The sequence below is a fragment of the Phaeodactylum tricornutum genome, chromosome 1 (genome assembly GCF_000150955.2).
Source record: "Phaeodactylum tricornutum CCAP 1055/1 chromosome 1, whole genome shotgun sequence".
Classification (NCBI taxonomy): Eukaryota; Bacillariophyta; class Bacillariophyceae; order Surirellales; family Neidiaceae; genus Phaeodactylum; species Phaeodactylum tricornutum.
This window is the reverse complement of record NC_011669.1, coordinates 2,325,456-2,343,891: the sequence shown is the minus strand read 5'-3', so window position 1 is coordinate 2,343,891 and position 18,436 is coordinate 2,325,456. Positions and strand designations below refer to the sequence as shown.

The following is an 18,436-nucleotide window of genomic DNA, read 5'->3' as shown; positions in this document are numbered from 1 at the left end:
CGTTGGGTTTGGGATTCGCTTCCCGCAGGAAGCCGTTGGGCGCCGAAGAGAAAACAAGAGTGAACATAAACGGTAACCGCGAAAGGAAATTTGCGAGTGGCGGCCAGGCGTACCTATTAATGTAGCAATGTAAGTTCGGTCAGAGGAGCCCAATTTGGCTAACATCAAAATAACATTATGCAACCGTAAACTAACTATTTACGTTACTGCTACGTCAAATAACGGATTTACAGTACTTACATTACACAGGGTGGTACATTTATTCCTCGCGAATCACAGTGGAGGGCTTACACTGCACAGTAAAATTTTTACCTAACAGTAAAAAGAATTTTTTAACAGTAAAGGGTCAAAATGTAAATGATTACGAGCTCATCGCCAACGCTAAAGCTGAACGTTGTACGAAGACACTTTAGCTTTCAAAAGATTGGTTTTTTCATCGGCAGTTTCCTCTTCATCCGCCATGTACAGACTACGTTGAGAGTACTGGAACCACCATGACGCTGGGCCACCTTGCCAAACGCTGTTGGCTTCGATAACTTCTCCTGTCATTGCCAAACTTTTCTCTAACAGTTGCGAGCCATGTTCCATGTAACAGCCTTGCTGCAAACGAGAACGTGTACGAAGCGTACATTCATTTTCTAGAGTGATTCTGGCTAGTTCAAAGTTGCCGCGTGTGTTCAAATGGCAGACAATAGAAGCGCAATCCACAACACAGCGGTCGCCCATCGTGACCAAATCGGGTTCGGGCATGAAAGGGTCGGCCCCAGCAGGAAATAGGCAACAATCCCGACCAATTCTGCCTCCGTTCAGCCGAAAGTATGCAGCCATAAAAGGGGTACCGGACAAGAAGTCCAAAAAGTTGAGACGATTGAATTTTCGAACTTTGGAAATAAGCTGATAGAGCTCCCATCGCTGTGCGTACGAGCTCGTATCATAGTTGTAACGGCCTTCTTCTCGACGCCCCATCAAAGTCCATTTGGCCGTCAGTTCAATCACAAGCCAAAGTGCGACGCGAAGCGCGTGCGTGAAGAAAAAGACAAACAAAATCGCAAAATACACGTGGAAAAAGTTGTACTCATGACTATCGTAGACCCGGTCAATAAGAGGAAGACCATATAGAATGGCGCCACCGCCTTGAATTGCACCTAGCAACGGAAGCGTGTGAAACACACTCAGGATACTTCTGATCAAGAGAGTCGCTGCGATAATCACATGTAAGGGCCAAACGCTGTAAGACGCTTCTCCTCTGTAAAAAGCTTTACCGAAAGGGCGAAGAGTCGTAGCATCTCCAACCATCGGAACCGTCTTTACGTCAATATCAGTGACTAGAATCGGACCATCGAAATCTGTGACTACACCCTTGTCGAGGCAATCGGGCTCGCAGCCCTTAGATCCAAACCAGACGCTACCCTCGGGCAAGTACCATCCGAGTGGACAAACAGAGTTTGACCCCAGCACAGCGTTTTTGCCGACAACGCTTCCAGGAAGGACAACACAATTGTCAGCAACATTGGCACCGGCACACAAAACAACCTTTTCGCATGAAGTGTCTGTCGTCATGAAAATACCAGAACGCGAGCCAAAGACAACGTCATCGCCAATTTCCAACAAATCAAATTCACCGGTGAACACAGGTTGTGAGCCCGGCCAAAAAACACGTTTTCCAACTTTGGCACCGAGGAGACGGTACAAGACACTAACAAGTTCGTAGTGACGGCCGATCAAATCCGTGACGGCCTGAATTTTTTTACGAGAGAATAAAGTTGCAGCTAGCCAGTGACGAAACAGAGACCAGCTGGACCAAGTGTCACGCGGACCGGCTGTAAACTTGCCAATCACAGTCTTTTTGGCAACAATGGCAGCCGCCATGTAAAAAAAAGGAGACACAATATTGCGAGCAACACGAATTCCAATGTAGAACGGGATACGCTTAGGATCGCAAAGCCACTCCATTAAATCATTCAGAGTCAAGAACTCCTCGCCACGCTGGCCTTTGTATCTCAGCATCCATATAAGGATCAGCAACGAGGGAATTTGAGCAAAGCAGTTTACAGCAAAGGTGATCGGCGAACCCAGACAAACCTGGAGCCAAATGCTGGGCTCAGCCAGGCATCGACGATTAAACTGTCTGTTCTTCAAGTCCAGAGCTTTTCCTACTTCATAGCTCGAAGTCACTGGTCCGAGGTGACCATCGTCAGGGACTGAAGTAAAGGGAGCGACCACTGACTTCGCTCCAACACTGCCGTTATTTCCGACATGCACCGGTCCAAGAATCATGGCACCATTGTCTACTCCAAAGGCCCTTAGCGTGCAATCTTCTACAGCGGCGTTTTCCCCAACGTTTACCAAGTCAAATTCGGCCAAGTCAGCCTCTAGACTAATGCGGGCACCCTTGCCAATCTTGGCCCCCAGTAGGCGGTAGTAGATGTTCAGGTACACCTCGTTGGAACCCCAGATGCCACGAAGAAAAAGTTTGCGGCAGATGTCAACAAACCACCACCGTAAGTAGTAGCTACCCCAAATTGGGTAGCGCCCTGCTTTGTAGCGACCAATCACGCTCCATTTGATGGCAACAAACACGAGCGGCGTTATAGTAATCCAGCACAAATGAAATGCCAAATAGGCAGCAATAAAGGTTCCGATATCGCGGGTACCAGGAACAACATCAATCGACCAGAGTAGGAAGCAGAAAAAGAGGATATAGCGCGATATCTGCCAAATTGGAAATATAATTAGAATAGGCACAAGCTGAAATAGTGAGCGAAGGAATGAACCATCCATAGCTAGACGTTTTGAGGGGAAGGGTGCGCCATGGTCGTCAACAACACGTCCGCTTGGGCCTGATTGATCATTCAATTTCGAATCTATTGGTGAAATCGTCGCAAAGTCGTCGCTTCGTTGGTAAATAAGCTTGGCAAGGTCGTTACAGTTTGTACTGTGGAAAATTTCAGCCCCACTACAGGCTATCCCAAATTGCTTTCGAAGTTTGCTAGCCAACTGTGACGCCAACATTGAACTTCCTCCGATGTGGAAAAAGTTAGCTTCAGGCCCAGGGAGATAATCCAAAGACAAAAGCTCTGCAAACAAGCTCTGCAAGTTATCGACTACAGGATCAATTGTATTGGCGCTTGACGAGCGTTGGAGAAGAGAAGCCACGGCATCCTTCATACTCGGAGAAGGCAGAACTTTTCCCGACAAAAGCTCGATTGTGTCAAGCGAAACAAAGTGACTGGGTACCGCATATCTTGGTAAAGCCTTGCGGGCTAGCAAAATTGCATCCATTCGATCAAGGTTGTAGACATAGCAAACGAGGGACCCGGTCCGGGTGCTATGTGGAATTACCCGCAAATTTTGATTTTTTGTGGTCACCAACATACTGGCAAGCTTTTCTTCGATTTCCTCGGCCGAAACGGAAACAGGAAAAACTGGTATGGCAACATCCAACGGCGTCCCCTGCGGTGGACACTTGCCTTCCCATGTACGATCTATTGCGAGCATATCATCCCTGAGTTCAGGCAGCCCCAGTCGGCTGCCAAGCTTGACACGGAGAAGCTTGTTAGTGTGGCTCTTGGGCAAACCATCCATAAAGATCAAGCACTGCGGCCATTTAGGGGCTGCCAATCGCTCTCCCAGAAACTCATGAAGAGAGGCTAGATCAAGACGGGGACGGTCTGCCATCATAACCACAACAATACCGACAACTTCTTGAAGGACATCATGAGGAGCGCTAAAGGCAGCTGCCAAAGAAATATCGGAATGGCTAAGGACCGCTTCTTCGACCTCCATGGGACTTATGATTTCACCCCCGCGATTGATGACTTCCTTCGAACGGCCAGTAATAAAGAGATAGCCGTCCTTGTCCAAGTGTCCTAGATCACCGGTATTGAACCAACCGTCAGCCATAAATGTGTCATTCACGGCCTCCGAAAAATCATTGGCAATCCTTCCGTAACCACGGAAACAAGGATCACCACGAACGCAAATTGGACCATCTTCTCCGATCGGTAACGATTTCATTGTCGTTGTATTGAGAATAGCAATTTCCGGTCCCACAGCCACTCCCGACGTTCCAGGTTTCTCCAACTGATAAGTTGCCGGCGGAGAACTGATTGGCATACACTCGGTCATTCCGTAGGATGGCAGCACGGTGGCACCGACAAATGTATCCCGTAGCTGCAGTGCCAACGAGGGTAACAACCCCCCAGCAGCGTTGGCAATCATTCGCAAAGGTGGACAATGTTTGCCTTCTACCAAGAACCCGTCTGCTTGTCCCGTTTGCAAAATCAATTGATGCATGGTGGGCGCGGCGTAGTACCAAGTAAAGGCTTGTTTTGTTACGTGTAGCAGCCAAAAGATGCTTGGATCAAAGCTAGGACAGCAAATTACACAACCGCCGGAGACGAGGGGTGAAAAGACCTGACGGACAATGCCTCCGACGTGAAAGAGGGGCATGAGGTTGCAGTTGACGTCGTCGGGAGTTAGAGCCCAGCTCAAAGCAATCGTCGTTGCTGCAGTTAAGATGTCACCGAGTTGGTGTGGGACAAGCTTTTTGTTACCGGTAGTTCCTGATGTGAACAAGACGAGTACCTCATCATTCAAGGTGTTTTCTTTGGTCAAAAAAGCCTTGGTGCTTCGATTTATAGGACAAATAATCTCGTGACGATCGGAGAATCGCAGAGTGTCCGTCGCTGCGTTGGTAACAATTTTGAAAATACCCGACTCGTAGGGACTCGGAACCAACCCCGCAAAAGGGATTCCCAAACCTGTAGCGGTTTGTTCGATCTCTGCAAACATGCTCCAGTCTGTTTCCGTCCATGGCATGACGTGGAAGCGCTCGTCGGTTGCTTGCGAGTTTTGGATAAAATCGTTATGAATACGACCTGAGTATGGACCGACGACGAGATCGACCCCGGCACGCAGCAGATCGGCTTTCAACTCGCTAGCGGCGCCGTTGGCCGACAAGGGCACACAGGATGCGTATTGAGCGGTAGCGACGATCGCCAAGGCTAATTCCGGCCCGTTCGGCAAGACCAATGCGATTCGATGGCCTCGTCCGAACCCGAGAGCATGAAGGGTGGGGCCGTATTCGTTGACAATAAATTCGTGAATGCGAGAATGTGAAATGGGGCTGCGTCCATCAATACTCGCGAGAGCCGGCTTAGTTTTTGCTTCCTCGTAGAAAGTCGGAATAGCCGAACAAAAAGTTCGAAATAAAGGGCGGATCGTGTCGGCCACATCGCGGCCAACGATCGAACCGTTAGGCTTCAGAAGATGCTGAGCTGCTTGAAGGAGAGGAAGGACCGGAGTTGTACCTTCCTTGTCGAGCACGGCCTCGATTCGTTGCTGCGGTGCCATTTCGCTCTAGTTTCGGTCAAACAAACTCTCTTGAGAACCAAGAGACCGAGAAGGAAAGCACTGTTAGGATGAAGACGCCACAATTATGCAGAAAAAGTGATAGATTCGCCTTACACATACGCACCTGTTTTCTTGTTCTCGTTCAGTACAGCCATTGGCGAAAAGTGAGCCAACCGATTTGTGGTAGAAGATTGCGTATTCACTCTTATCAAGAAACAAGTCTTCAACGACCCGAAACGGAAAGCATTCGCATCAAGTCCCGTGTTTCTGGGCGGACCTCGCTGATCTCAAAGATTCATTGGAAGATTCAATTCTTCCCATCACGTTTCAGGCACGAGAAGGAAAAAGTCCGCATTTGAGGTCGGATGCAGTTGCATGGACCTCTACGGAACTATTGTAGTCTGTCAACATATTCACAGTCAGATGTTCTCGACGAAAACGAATTGGAGCGTTTACAGTTAAAACTGGAGTACTGTTCATGGGTCTATTTCTGTCTTTCAAAACCTCGTCTCCGTACCATTACAGCGACAGACTTAACCGATCTGCACAGGCGTAAGATACGGTACCAAATATGACCTGCAAAGTTCTGATTTTCAACAATACTTCATAATTCTTATTGCTAATACGAATTCCAGAGAAAATTCTGCTGACGTATTCGAACAGTTCTGTTGTCAACAGAACTTTAAGTAATACTGTTGTACCCACAAGGATTCCAAGCCTCGACTGATAATTCCTATGCACTTTCCCCTCCTCGCGTATGTCAATGACGGACGATATCACCCCACCACGAACATAATTTTAGACTGACATCATTGATGCAATGAAGCTTTTTAAGCCCGGGGCGCCGATCATTTCTCGCTTACACTTGACTGTCAAATCTACGTCTCGAAAAAGAAAAAAGACTCCGCTTATATACCGTAAGTCGATCCAATGACGGTTCTGCGAATATCGGGCCTTTGATAGCATCCAGCGTATGAAATTGGGCAGATTGTATTTTTAGATCTTACAGTTGATATTATTCCGAGAGATCCTGTTTATTGCAGGGAATCTATACCTCTTTCATGCTTCCTCTTTTTGTTGATGCGATCAACAGTAAATGTGCCTCGACATCTAAATATGCAAAGTATCGCTGTCACGGAAGCTGAGTTATTTGAAAAAGGCTGGCAAATCTACATCAACCAATGAAGAATGGGGATGCATTTGTTGCACACTTTTCTGGTGACATGCACGACCAACACGCTCTTTGACCAAACGGGCGAAGATGCTACGGGAAGGACCGCCTTACCGAAGATCAAGAGCATGTGATGGGTCTGTGACAGAATGAAGATTCGAAGCTTCTCTGCCAGCGGTGCTGTACCTTCTGGAATGCCTGAGCGTTGCTCAACCCTTAGCTCTCAATTTGAGTAGAGCGATTCTCTCTTTATGGTGTAAACTTTCGGTGCCGCTTTCTCATCAACCATATTCTTTCAAAGGGTCCAGGCCAGTGAATGCTGATTGCAAATACTTAGGATGATATGCGTCTTTCTACTTGTTTCGGATGGACTGTGAATGAGATCGAATAAAGTTCTTGTTGAAGCAGTTTCCAGGCAGATTGCTGGCTCAACGTAGAGGAATCAGGAAGCAGTAAATCTATGTATCTCTGGCCTAGACACGCAGAGAATATGCAGACGTGACCAGAACTGTCAATGTTACTGATTCTGCACTGCAGAAGACTAGTGAAAACAGCGAAAGAGGGTCCTTGCGCTGGTTTTAGCCTTGGAAAATTCTCGAAAGACAGACTAGACGCCGAAGGTCACTCAATTTGATTCTCTGCCGATGTTGCCAGTAAGCACTTGCATCCGTCCCCTTTCACACAATCTGGTCCTACCTGCGACTGCGATAATCGGCTGAATATGACCAACAATGACGTCTCTTGTACAATTGGTATGCGATCTCGCTCCGTGCCACATGCTTAAAATGGTCTGAAAATAATCCGGTTTTCTCTCAGAGGCAAAGTTTCACTCAACAATCAATCTAAATGAGTTAAATTTACACTCACACGCAATTGCATAACACGGATGATTGCCAGATTCCTGTACTAGGCTGGCGCGGAGCTATATTCCGGCAGCAACATACAGTCAGGAATCATCGCCAGTATCAGCAACTTCTCCCCGATTGTACTCAATGTAAGTCTCCGGAACATGACCGTTCATGACGCGTTCGGCAACATCATACAGATAAGTTGCGTCCCTTTCGTGAAGCATAGGGTTCGGCGGTTCCCAGGAGTGTTGCATCATTCGAGCCGTGGCCCATAATGATCCCATGTCACGTCGAATTACCACGTCCCGATCCGGCATTTTTCCAAACAACGTGTGATAAACAACACATCCCTGCAAAAAGGTACCATGCGGTGAGGCATGCAGATGGTCGGCGTTGTGAAAGAGTTTCTTCCACATCTCCAAATTTTCTTCGTAGACCGTCAAAAAGGCGAGTCCACTTGGTGCGATTCGTGGCTTCTGGGTTGGCGGCAAGTGGGCTTGCAAGAATTCCGCGTAAGCGCGGTATCCAGCGCCTGTCAAAGAGGTGAAATTTGCCACATCGTCTAGACCCGTCATGTTGCGTTTAGGTGTGGACTCGACCGAGTATGCGTGTGTCCACAGAAAGACTGGCGTCGCTCCAGTTTTGTGGAGCCACGGAATATAGAAATGTTGCAAGGTTTGCAACGAAGCTTGGCGCGTCGAGCCGCGAGCTGGATTGCGAGTATTATCGTTGATGAGGATGTAATCCCAGTTTGGCTTGTTGGTGGCGTAGTATTTCTCGATGTAACTGGTGAAGACTAAATCTTCTCGACAAGGGTTCTTGACCATCCCATCCGTCTCGTTGAAACGTTCGTACTGTTCAGGAGTGTAAATGCTAGTCCCCGTCAACAGCATTTTCGCCGAGCATGCACCGTAGTCAAAGATAGGAGAGCCGTCCGATGATTGGGCGTAAATCGCGGCTGGTGTCTGAAACTGTGGAAACATTCCGTTGCCTTGTTGTACCAAACTGGGGATACTGGCCCCGCCATGCAAGCAAGAATCTTGACGAATGCCATTGTCCGATAACTCAACAAGGAAGCGCGGAAAATCGTTGAAATAAAACATGGAATTTCCGAGAAAGGCCACAGAAACCTGTCGTTGCTGCTGGGATGTGGGATAGTATCGCAAGCCGCATGCGAGCAAGATAATTGTCGACAGCGCAAGTAGTACTGTTGCTGGGGGGAATCCGCTTTGAGAGCTCTGCTGAAAATCGTCAAGGGTGAGATTCCTCTTTTTTGTCTTCGACGTTCATAGTATGGCACGAAACTTACAGGTTTGATGGGATCGTGTCCAGTCGTCTGTCTCTCGGGGCCGGAACCCGAAATGTCAGCGGGACGAAGGAGGGAAGACGTTTCGTTCACCATTCCTCTGATTCTGATTTTCTCGTTCAACAATGACTTCGAGGAAAAGACGGGTAAGTAATGTGTGCCCTAGGGATGGAAGTAAAACCAGCGTAGCAAGTTGTGGAAGTGATGTTAGCTGACTGCGAGCGACTATCCTCTCGATGCTTCTCGATTCGCTAGTCGCGTCACGTCTGGTAGATCGCGAGGGGTTGACACAACCGTTATTCGAGAAAGCGCATCCTATTTCAGAGGGCGCCGACATCACCTCACATGTGGCGCGGAAGGTGCACGGAAAAAATTCTACTCCTGTCTGTCCATCGTCGTCGCGTAACATGATTGGCAGTGAATGAGTCTTCTTTTTCAAAAATCGGTCCGTTATTACCCCTACCACCAGCATTCTAGTAGGTTACTTACTGTTACATTACTTCCTATTAGTTCCGTTCCCTCTCTCTACAGAGCGATGACTTTTCTCCTCGCAGGGTCGGACCCTGGCCAGCTCTACTACCTAGTGTGCTAGACACTGTCGTATTGGTAGTGCAATGTTTCCATAAGATCAGCCGATAACGCATCCCTCGCGTAAACTAAGTCTTGCACCATCATGCCACTGTAACGCCCTTCCGAACTACCATATTTGACTATGGCTGTCAACAAGTCGGTTGACCGGCCGTGATCTTTGGCAGCTTCGGTAAGAAACACGAAGGGCTGAACACGGTCTATTCCAACACAGTCGCTCAATCGACGCACAAGTTCCGGCCCGTGGAACACTAAATCTTCCATGCGAACAATTAGCCGCGGAGAACTTGAGCGGAAGTACGATCCGTACCAAGAGGACCACAATGACGCCAACGAATGGTGAGTGCTGGTGACACTTTGCGTCAATTGCACCGAAAAAGAAGAGCGGTTTCCATTCATCTCCATCTCTTTATTGTTGGACGGCACAAGATTTGGACAATGATTCGCAAGTCCCCGATCCCAGACTAAAGTGTACGTTGACTTGCACTGGAAAGAACAAGAAATGGAGAACACACACACACACACACACGCACGCACACACACATAGTTAGACGAAAATCAATAAGTGACATAATCCAATAGCTCCCGCATATCTCGCTTACCATTGACTGCATCCATCGGTACGGATCACGTACCACTACCACGGGTAGAATATCAGGCTGAGACAAGCGAGCCAGTTCATCTGCCAAGATCCACCGATGCTTGCCCCAAGGTACTTGAGTCACAACTCCCTGCGCTCTAATAGTAGACTCCAAAGTCGCACGGCTACCATATTTTCCGTCGTTCAAATTTTCCATAAGCGTTCGTGCCATAGCATTGGTACCCGAGTTGAAGAAGCCCGCAATTTTCAGGCCACCGAGCGGTTTCGCTTGATTAAGGTTGCTGCGAAAGTCTTCACAGTGCTCTAGACCTAGAATGACGGGCGTAGGTCCGTACAAGTTGCTGACGCCTTTCCACGTCGGCAAAGCTCTGCAGTTGTCCTGAATATAAGCTTGTGCCATAGAAACATTTCCAACGGCTTGAGTGACTAGTTCCAAAAGAGGTTCCTTACCACTACAGGTGTCCGATAATCTTTTCCAACGATGAGACTCGTTTGCTATCTGAAGATGCTCGCTGCGGAGACCTTTGAAGGTTAGGAGATCGAAGATCGTGACAAGAATGCCCACAGTAATCAGAAGCAACATTCCTTTTTGCAGTAAAGAGACTAAACGTTTCGTTTTCGATCCGGTGCGATTCTCTACGAATGACATAGCTATAGATGGAGCTATCGTATCGCATCCTTCTCGGCAAGCGATCAATAAACAGCATCTACTGCCAGCTGGAAGACGCATGGGAAAAGGAAACTTTCAGATGTAAGAGGAATGCAGATAGGTGTTGACGTAGCTCAGGATGGCCACGGTGCCGTCGCATGGGTTCGGTCCAGTCACCGTAACCCGTCCGTCTGGCTCAAGATGTTCGCGCTTTTCCAGTTCTACTACTATTTTGGTCGCGTGACTAAACACCGTGGGAAGAACATTTACTGTTAATCGTCATCACAAATACGGTAGGTCGTTTTGATAGCGAGCCCTTCTCTTCCTTTACTTGGAACATCTTAGAAGAAGTGAACTGCACCTTCTCAAGCACGGCAAACTTCGTATGCAAGCAAATGTAGATACGCACCTGACATAAATTCATTGAATATATAGCATCTGCTAATGTTCTACTTCAGGTGAACGCTATTATAAAAATATCGCCATAGATATTTCTGCAAAATTGCTTGATCCTCTAAGAAAAATCCGCGCTCCGGCATCAGCACATTCACAAGTGTAGTCTTCGGGGGTTCACCACGTGAGCGAGGTTGCCCAGTACCTGATATTCCTTCAAAATTGCTTGATCCTCTAAGAAACATCCGCGCTCCGGCATCAATGTCTTAAAAGTCTGCTAGATCGACTTACTTTCAGTACTTTTCGACATAGGTGGCATCTGGGGCGTGCCTCATTTGACTAATTTAATCGAAATAACAGAGAAGACATCATATTTAGGGAGTGTTCCTTCTTGCGCGCCAGACAGATTTTTCAAAGTGCCGTTTGAAAGCTTGGACTGGCTGAACTTTTGAATAGGGTTTTCAATCCTTGTTAAATTAGTGAAGGTTTCCAAATCCTTCACTAATTTAGTGAAGGTTTCCAAATCCTTCACTAAATTAGTGAAGGATTTAGTGAAGGTTTTAGCGAAGGATTTAGCGAAGGATTTACACTTAGATTTTGAAACAACCATGACTTGAGAGACGAAAAAGTACTCACAGTCAGTAGTCCCTGTCTTTCCATTTCTTTTCGCACTGGACGCACAAGTCCATGAGGGGGACCAGCTCCATTGGTCAGGCCACAATCTGATGATAGATACGCTGACAGCCTGCGGTGTGATAGTACAGATGCATAGCATCAATATTGAGACTGGTAGTTGTCGATCCCTGGGTGACACCGCAAGTGAGGAGCGACTTGAGTCGCGCACGCTACAACGGTGGCGGATTGTCCCCGTCGACGTCCTCTTTATCCCGACAATATTGTCATTGACCTCTACCCTCGCAGCTTTCCTTTAAACGTGCTGGGAAATCTGTAATGATTGAAAGCTACGACGAACACTGCTGCCGCCGTAGGAACGTACACGTCCGTTCCCCGAATGTGTGCCGTCGATTCTTTTCAGGAAGCATTTTGTTTGCGTTGCTGCTGTCTCAGTGTGGTAGGTAGGAGTGGAAGCTCCTGTTACCGTTGATACGGAAGCATCGGCCTTGCGCTTGGGACCTTGCCCTGCTGTTTTGCCGCGACCTTGTCCTGCAGATCCTCCTCCACGTCCCGTCACCGAGGCTGAACTCGTAGCGCTCGAACGACCCTACATTATTCCCAACATCACGGCAATACTCAAATGCTCACACAAACTGTGCCTTTGCATATGAAGTCCTTGCCCTCCTGTTTTGCCACGACCCCTTCCTGCAGATCCTCCTCCGCGTCCCTTCGCCAAGGCTGAACTCACAGTGCTTGAACGACCCGAAATTTTTTCCCGACGTCGCTTCGAGACTCCAACGCTCACACAGCCTGTGCCTTTGCGGTTATTGTTCAAGTAAAACTGTAATAGACGCCTTTTGGAGATTTAAAGAGCGCCTGCTAACAGTAAAGGAAAGACAGGGACTACTGGCTATTTTTTCGTCTCCCAAGTCACGGTCGTTTCAAAAATCTAATTGTAAATCCTTCACCAAATCCTTCACTAACTGTAAATCCTTCACTAATTTAGTGAAGGATTCAGAAACCTTCACTAAATCCGGGACTGAGTTCTAATCCTTAAGTGGATTTGATTCCGAAAATAGCTCACTTCGTAATTTTAACGCCTACCGGAAATTACCGCTTTTTAAAGTTTAAAAGCGTTAAAAACAACCCATTTTGGGCTATTTATGCTTGTGGCGTTGAGGCACGCCCCTGTGCTTGTGATATGTAATGGCCAAATTAGCGAATTTCCTTTACATCCATACGCATAAGTGGTTCAATCAATATGTCAATTGAGCCCATCCCATTCAAAACGATAGCAAGCAGCGCAAAAGTGGGGACGATGGATCCATCAAGTCTACGTCCACAGTTCCCTCGGTTCTACCTTCAGCTCTATCAATAAAGCCACGCGACGAATCAGCCAATACCGTCATATCTGCGACCGGTGTTGGCGTTGCACCATTATTAGGACATGTCGGTGGGTTGGTGCTTCGCTCAACAGCACTCGACAGAGTTGCGTATGATTGAGCAAAAATCCATCGAATGCTGTTCCAAGCGAAACACCGTCGGGCGACATTATTGTTTTCAGCACCTTCCAAAGGATCGTAGACTATAACAGGATCCACCGTTAACATGCCTGTCATAGGATCAATGGATCCCAGTGCTCCACGTGGAATAAATGGTGAAAAGTACGATAAGTACCGTCCGGTAATATCTCGTGCATGTGTGCCCGAAACGTCTATTGCCGTTTTTTGCGCCTCGAAGTGATGCCCGTAAAAAAGTAAGAAATGCATCAACAGCTTGCCTGCAGTGGTATTGCCGGAGCACAGTACATCAACAACATCGTTATAGCCTTGTTGAAAGAAGGACGGAGCAGTGGGAACATGTGAAGAATCTGCCGGCAGCACATCAGGCATATGTTCTCTGTTGCCAGTTCCATCTTTCTCACATTCAGACGTGGCCTCATGAAGCGCATCAAAGTTTTGGGCAACATCGTTCATATGAGTACTGGACCTATTGGAAGCTTTGCATTGCGATGCTGGACGCAGCATCACATCGGCAAAAGATGAATGTCGCTTCTGCCGCGAGTTCCAGATGCCAGAAACTTTATTCGTAGCAAGATCAGAGTCGTTCGCTTCGCTTTTTGCAATCGAGGCCCACGTCGAGCTCACTTGCTGCTTTCCTATATCTCCCTCTGCAACCTTCTTCATGCGCTGTATATTTGACGTCTTTGTAACTTGTTGAGATTTTGGGCAAGCAGGTGCCGTTCTGTCGTGACCCATCCGACTAAATTGGGTATCCATAGTATCGGCAGCCACCGCCTGTCTTTGTTGCTCCACTCGATCCAGCTCCTCCCGAATAACGGTACGTTCACGGAGAAGAGACACAACAAGAAGCAAGAGTGCATAGCTACTGAGGCCCCCGGAATACGGCTCGTTTAGTTTGCGCTGGGCAAGAAGCTCCTTTAGCACCATTATCACTTGAACAAATGGTGTACCCTCCGGTGGGAGACCCGTTTCACGGCAAGCTTCGTTCACAGTCCGAATCGAAAATTCCGTCGAGCCAATTCCACCATGTTCCGGCCCTTCAAAAGTGATGTCGAAAGAGAGAAGTCCGTTCATTGCATCTGCTCCTCGCCAAGGTTGGAAACTTTGAAGTCTAGCGGAATCACTTGAAACTTGGCTGACTTTGGAAGTCTCAGCAGCAATCTTTGGGTGTTTATCCAACTTCCAATCATTTCCTGAAACATTTTGGAGACGATATGGATCAGCAAGAACCTTGACGACAGGAACAGACGCTGTCGGAATCGCCTTCACCTGGACCGCCCAAGGTTGAGTTGCAAGCTCGGCTGCAAGACGCTTAATTCGTTCCGCGTTCAGCGACGTCGATGTAGGAATATACGGAGGAAGTGATGCGTTCAAAATCTTTTGACGAACGTCGTCAACATCAAAATCACTTTTTGATTCCATCTTACCGTCAAGACAGCCATTGTTCTGAGTACCCACTTGCATCAAAGTACCCCTCCGACGATCTAATCCTACAACCACGACATCAAGATCAGAGGAAGGCAAGTCTAGATGAGTTGCGCAGCTTCCGTATAGCTCGACTTGGCAACTGGCGGGCCAGAGTTTGGCAACCGAGTTTTGCAGAGCACCAAGTAATGCAACCCGTTCCTTTCGCCGTGCATTTAGTGCCTGTGATCGGCGGCTCATAAATAATCTCATATCTTGACTAAGACGGTCGCAAACATCCAAAAGATGATAGCCCACATCATTGACATCGACAGCGGTAGTGGAATGATGGTGGCAATGACTTGCATGTGGAACTTCCAAACTCGATGAAACCGAGGAGGTCGAACTATTTCCGGATTCCGGATTGAGTAGAGTTGGCAGCGGTGGAGATAGCGCGATATTCTTTTCGTTCGATGGAGACGTTTCACCAGCTCGATTTTGCGGAGCTTCGCTATTGTCTGAGATACAATCGCTTTTGGGATCGTGCTTTTTCGTTTTAAAGATGCTTGTTTTCTGAGGCAACAGGTCATGGGTATTGCCAGAGACTGCTGAAACAGTCTCCTGATAAGTAGGGGCAGTATTCTGATCCACCATTCGCTGCTGGCTAGACACCAAAGAATTTTGCACCTTCATCGATTCTTTCAATGCATTTGTTCCTGATGGAGAAGCTTCAAAAGAAGAAAGAGAAGATTTAATAGTTGACTTGCGGACACTCTTACCAAGAACCACATCTCTCATTGTCACATGTTTTTGGGCTCCTTTCTGGGAACAAGGAGTGCTCACTCCCGGGGTCCTTCCTACTGAATGAACAGTCTTCCACGGATTACTAGAGGGTAGAGGTGGTTTCTCTTCTCCTCTATTTTTCACCTGGTCCTCAACGGAATCGAGAACCTTATAAAGTATATCACGAGCGACTTTGCGGTTCGTGTTTCTTCTCCGAGCGCCACTTGACCTGGAGATCTTGGCCTTCTTCGACCCGTCAATGTGCCCGTGCATAGAGTGGGAAGCACATCCCCGATGGCTACCCCGTAGTTGACCGTGATGTGGTCGCTCAAATGCTTTTTTGCGGTTCGCGCGCCCGCGGACTTCAACCTTTTCCCAAGAATCCCCATCGTCTCCCTTCCGATCGTCAGACAAGTTTACTTGTTCTATATTTTCCATGTTCGGCGTACTGGCGACCACATACGTGCCTTGAACACGAGAAATAGTTATTTCACGGCTACCATCATCAACATTACTTTGTTCCGCTTGTTTTACCGCCGATCTATCGCTTTGAGCTGAGATCTCGTCTGTTGCTACTGAAAGTTCACAGACGAGGCCTTTTGGGACGACCGCCGCTTCAAGCGATGTCGATAATTCTGTCAGTGGAGTCTCGACCGGTGCACACTCGGTTTCGACTGTAGTTAGCCTCTTTTCACCTCCGATTGGACCAATAGATGTTTCATTCGAATTTTTCTTCCTGTTGACGCGCCGCCGTCGTCTCTTCTTTAATACAGTACCTTGAGATTGGCCGCCCTCTCTCGGTGTGGTCACTTCGAATTCTGCACCCACATTTCCAAAAGAAACATTTTCGAGGCCGCTGTGTTCCTTCACTCTTTCGAGACAACATTGAACTGCAACGTCACCGGACAAAAAATTTACCTTTCTACAAGTAGACTTGGCGTAAACCAACCAGTTCAATGGCAAAAACATGAGATTTTCCAACGTACAAGACCTTGGACGATCCTCTCCAAAATAGACTAAATGTAACGGCAACATAACTTTTTCCAGCGTTTTCACGTCAATTTCAACAATCTTTTCTCCTAACAACCGAGCATGCGAGAAGACATCGCGCAATGGGAAATCAGCGTTGAGAGCTTCGTTGGCATGAAAACTCTTTTGTCGCGTATGCTTTGAAAATGCATTGTAGACAGACTTTTCGAAACGCGCAAGAAATAATCCCCAGAGAGGAAATTTTAAAGCTTTCTTGGTCCCAAAGCGATGTTGCCATGGTGCCTTATCATATACTGATTTTGACAAAAAGAATGGCTCAGACATGGACGATGCCGCTGTATCCAAAACTGATAGAAGCTGACTACCTTGTAGTGCTTCGAAGTGACTAGGATGAACAGTCACAAAAGGACTTTCCTTCCCCTCTCGTTCCCTCTCCGAAACATAACGGATCGCGGATGAATATATCACACAGGTTCGATCCAAAAGAGACAAAAACGGCTGAATATCGATGATTCCCTCCCCGCCTACGCATTCATCCTCAACTTCCAAAATTGAAGACGATTCTTCCAAAAAAATTTCGCCAATCTCTTCAGCAACTCTCCCCGTCCCTTCCGATTCCGCTAGAGATAGTGATGCATCAGCAGGACCTTCCGTCTCGGTTTTTGAGGCACTGGGCATGCTCAAAGCAGAATCATTTTCGACCTCTTCTACCCATAGCTTACACATACTCAAGGACGTTTCGACAGCCTTCCACGGAACCAACTTTTCCCATTGAATCTGTCTTGACCCTAGAAAGTCAAAACGCATGAAAAGGATATAAAACGTGAGGGGACGGTTGTTGAACTGAAACGGCTGATTGTGAGATATATCTGATCAAGGTCTGTCTGCCAACCAATGGGAATCTTGCCATCCTTCAACCTTGAATGCTACGAAATTACTAAAAAAGGACCCGTTCCATTCGTGTACTCACCTACGTCGGAGGGGCTGCCGTGCTTTTCACGAAGGTATGGGACCCGATCTGAATCGGACCATGAAGAAAGGTCCAAAAAAGTTTCCAAAAACGCTTTGTCTGAGAAACTCATCACAGCTGATAGTTCATCAGCAGAGAGCGATTCAAACCATGTTCGAATTTGGCTCGAACATGATTTTCCCGCTGTAATAGAGTCATTAATGCCGTCGCCGGAAGATGGGATGGTCTTCTCTTTTGCTTCTTTCACAACCTGCTTTTCCACTGTCACCCCTTTTGCATTGGTTGCGTTCGAAATAGAGCTTTCTGGAATATGGCTCGTTTCTGTTTCCACACTCATTCTGTTGGTCACGTTCACCTTTACCAATGTCTCTCGTAGCTATCTACTTTTTACGATTGTGTCTCGTGGGAGCAAGGAGCCCGACCACTTGCTCGATTCTCCCTATTCTAACGCACGCAGACGTGTGCTCTATGCTACGCAAGATGGTAACAACTCAATGGGCTGTTACGAGTTTATGGTCGCTGACTTCCTACCCTCGAACTCGACGCCTAACCGAGTGAGAGAATTTTTTATTGTTGAGAGTGTTTTTGTGAAAAGCCGAAGAATCTCCCCGAGAAAAGTGCTCGACAAACATAGGGAGGGGAAAGGGACGATATTGTGCGGCTTGGAAGCCACCGCGATGTCGTATGTGTGAGGCGCCCTACTTCTCACGACAGGGTTTCAAATGTGCCTCGACAGACTTGTGCGTTGGAAATTAACGAGATTTTTCAAGGGACATATATTCTACATAGTAAAAAACACCTCGTTATCGGTTTTTTTCGACGGTTATTCTGAGGTGTCGGCAGATCATGCACAGTGAAAACAGAGACAAATGCAACAATGGTATTTGATGGAACCTTCGGCATTCTCATCATCAAGCCGCTTGAATTTCAACAGCGTCTAGCAATAAGCAACCACTATAGCCACCCACCATGTGTCTCGGCTTATCACTGCTTCCCCTTAAATGAATGAAGATTTTCTCTACATCGAAGGCTAAACAACGACCTTACTGATACTAACTGCAATGTTGCTTGAAACATATGCAGATGCAGAGAAGTTTACATTACGTGCACGGTACACGAGCAGGGGATGCTTTTCTTGTTTTTTAGCCTACCACAATTGGAAGTGTACTCTTATAAATGAATTTGAACGGTTCAAAATATCATGCAATAGTAGTGATACTCTTTTTGTGCTGGAAAAAGA

At 47.3% G+C, this 18,436-nt stretch overlaps 3 protein-coding genes across 3 annotated transcripts; all 3 read right to left on the bottom strand.

Moving 5' to 3' along the window:
• Positions 1-334: 334 nt before the first annotated feature.
• PHATRDRAFT_43214 (predicted protein) lies at positions 335-5,672 on the bottom strand. The gene is made up of 2 exons (XM_002176925.1): positions 5,480-5,672; positions 335-5,384 (listed from the first exon to the last, which is right to left on the bottom strand). The coding sequence occupies exon 2, from the start codon at positions 5,353-5,355 to the stop codon at positions 382-384; it is 4,974 nt and encodes a 1,657-aa protein (XP_002176961.1). The 5' UTR covers positions 5,356-5,384; positions 5,480-5,672; the 3' UTR covers positions 335-381.
• Positions 5,673-7,353: 1,681 nt separating this feature from the next.
• PHATRDRAFT_43213 (predicted protein) lies at positions 7,354-10,648 on the bottom strand. Its single transcript, XM_002176924.1, has 5 exons — positions 9,871-10,648; positions 9,361-9,754; positions 9,221-9,275; positions 8,684-8,786; positions 7,354-8,651 (listed from the first exon to the last, which is right to left on the bottom strand). Exons 1-5 carry the CDS (start codon positions 10,597-10,599, stop codon positions 7,473-7,475), a joined length of 2,460 nt encoding a protein of 819 aa, XP_002176960.1. The 5' UTR covers positions 10,600-10,648; the 3' UTR covers positions 7,354-7,472.
• A 1,191-nt stretch (positions 10,649-11,839) lies between these two features.
• Positions 11,840-17,533, bottom strand: PHATRDRAFT_32379 (predicted protein; the record flags this gene model as incomplete). Its single annotated transcript, XM_002176923.1, has 4 exons — positions 11,840-12,133; positions 12,275-12,336; positions 12,887-17,014; positions 17,197-17,533. The coding sequence occupies 4 exons, from the start codon at positions 17,531-17,533 to the stop codon at positions 11,840-11,842; spliced, it is 4,821 nt and encodes a 1,606-aa protein (XP_002176959.1).
• Between the last annotated feature and the right edge of the window lie 903 nt (positions 17,534-18,436).

Bases quoted from the DNA above. Each gene is read 5' to 3' on its own strand.
- PHATRDRAFT_43214 (XM_002176925.1), bottom strand. From the start codon at position 5,355: ATGGCACCGCAGCAACGAATCGAGGCCGTGCTCGACAAGGAAGGTACA.
- PHATRDRAFT_43213 (XM_002176924.1), bottom strand. From the start codon at position 10,599: ATGCGTCTTCCAGCTGGCAGTAGATGCTGTTTATTGATCGCTTGCCGA. The intron at 8,787-9,220 runs GTCATCGCTCTG...CGAGAAAATCAG, and splicing joins CCGACCCTGCGAGGAGAAAA to AATCAGAGGAATGGTGAACG. The intron at 8,652-8,683 runs GTAAGTTTCGTG...TGAACGTCGAAG, and splicing joins GACACGATCCCATCAAACCT to ACAAAAAAGAGGAATCTCAC.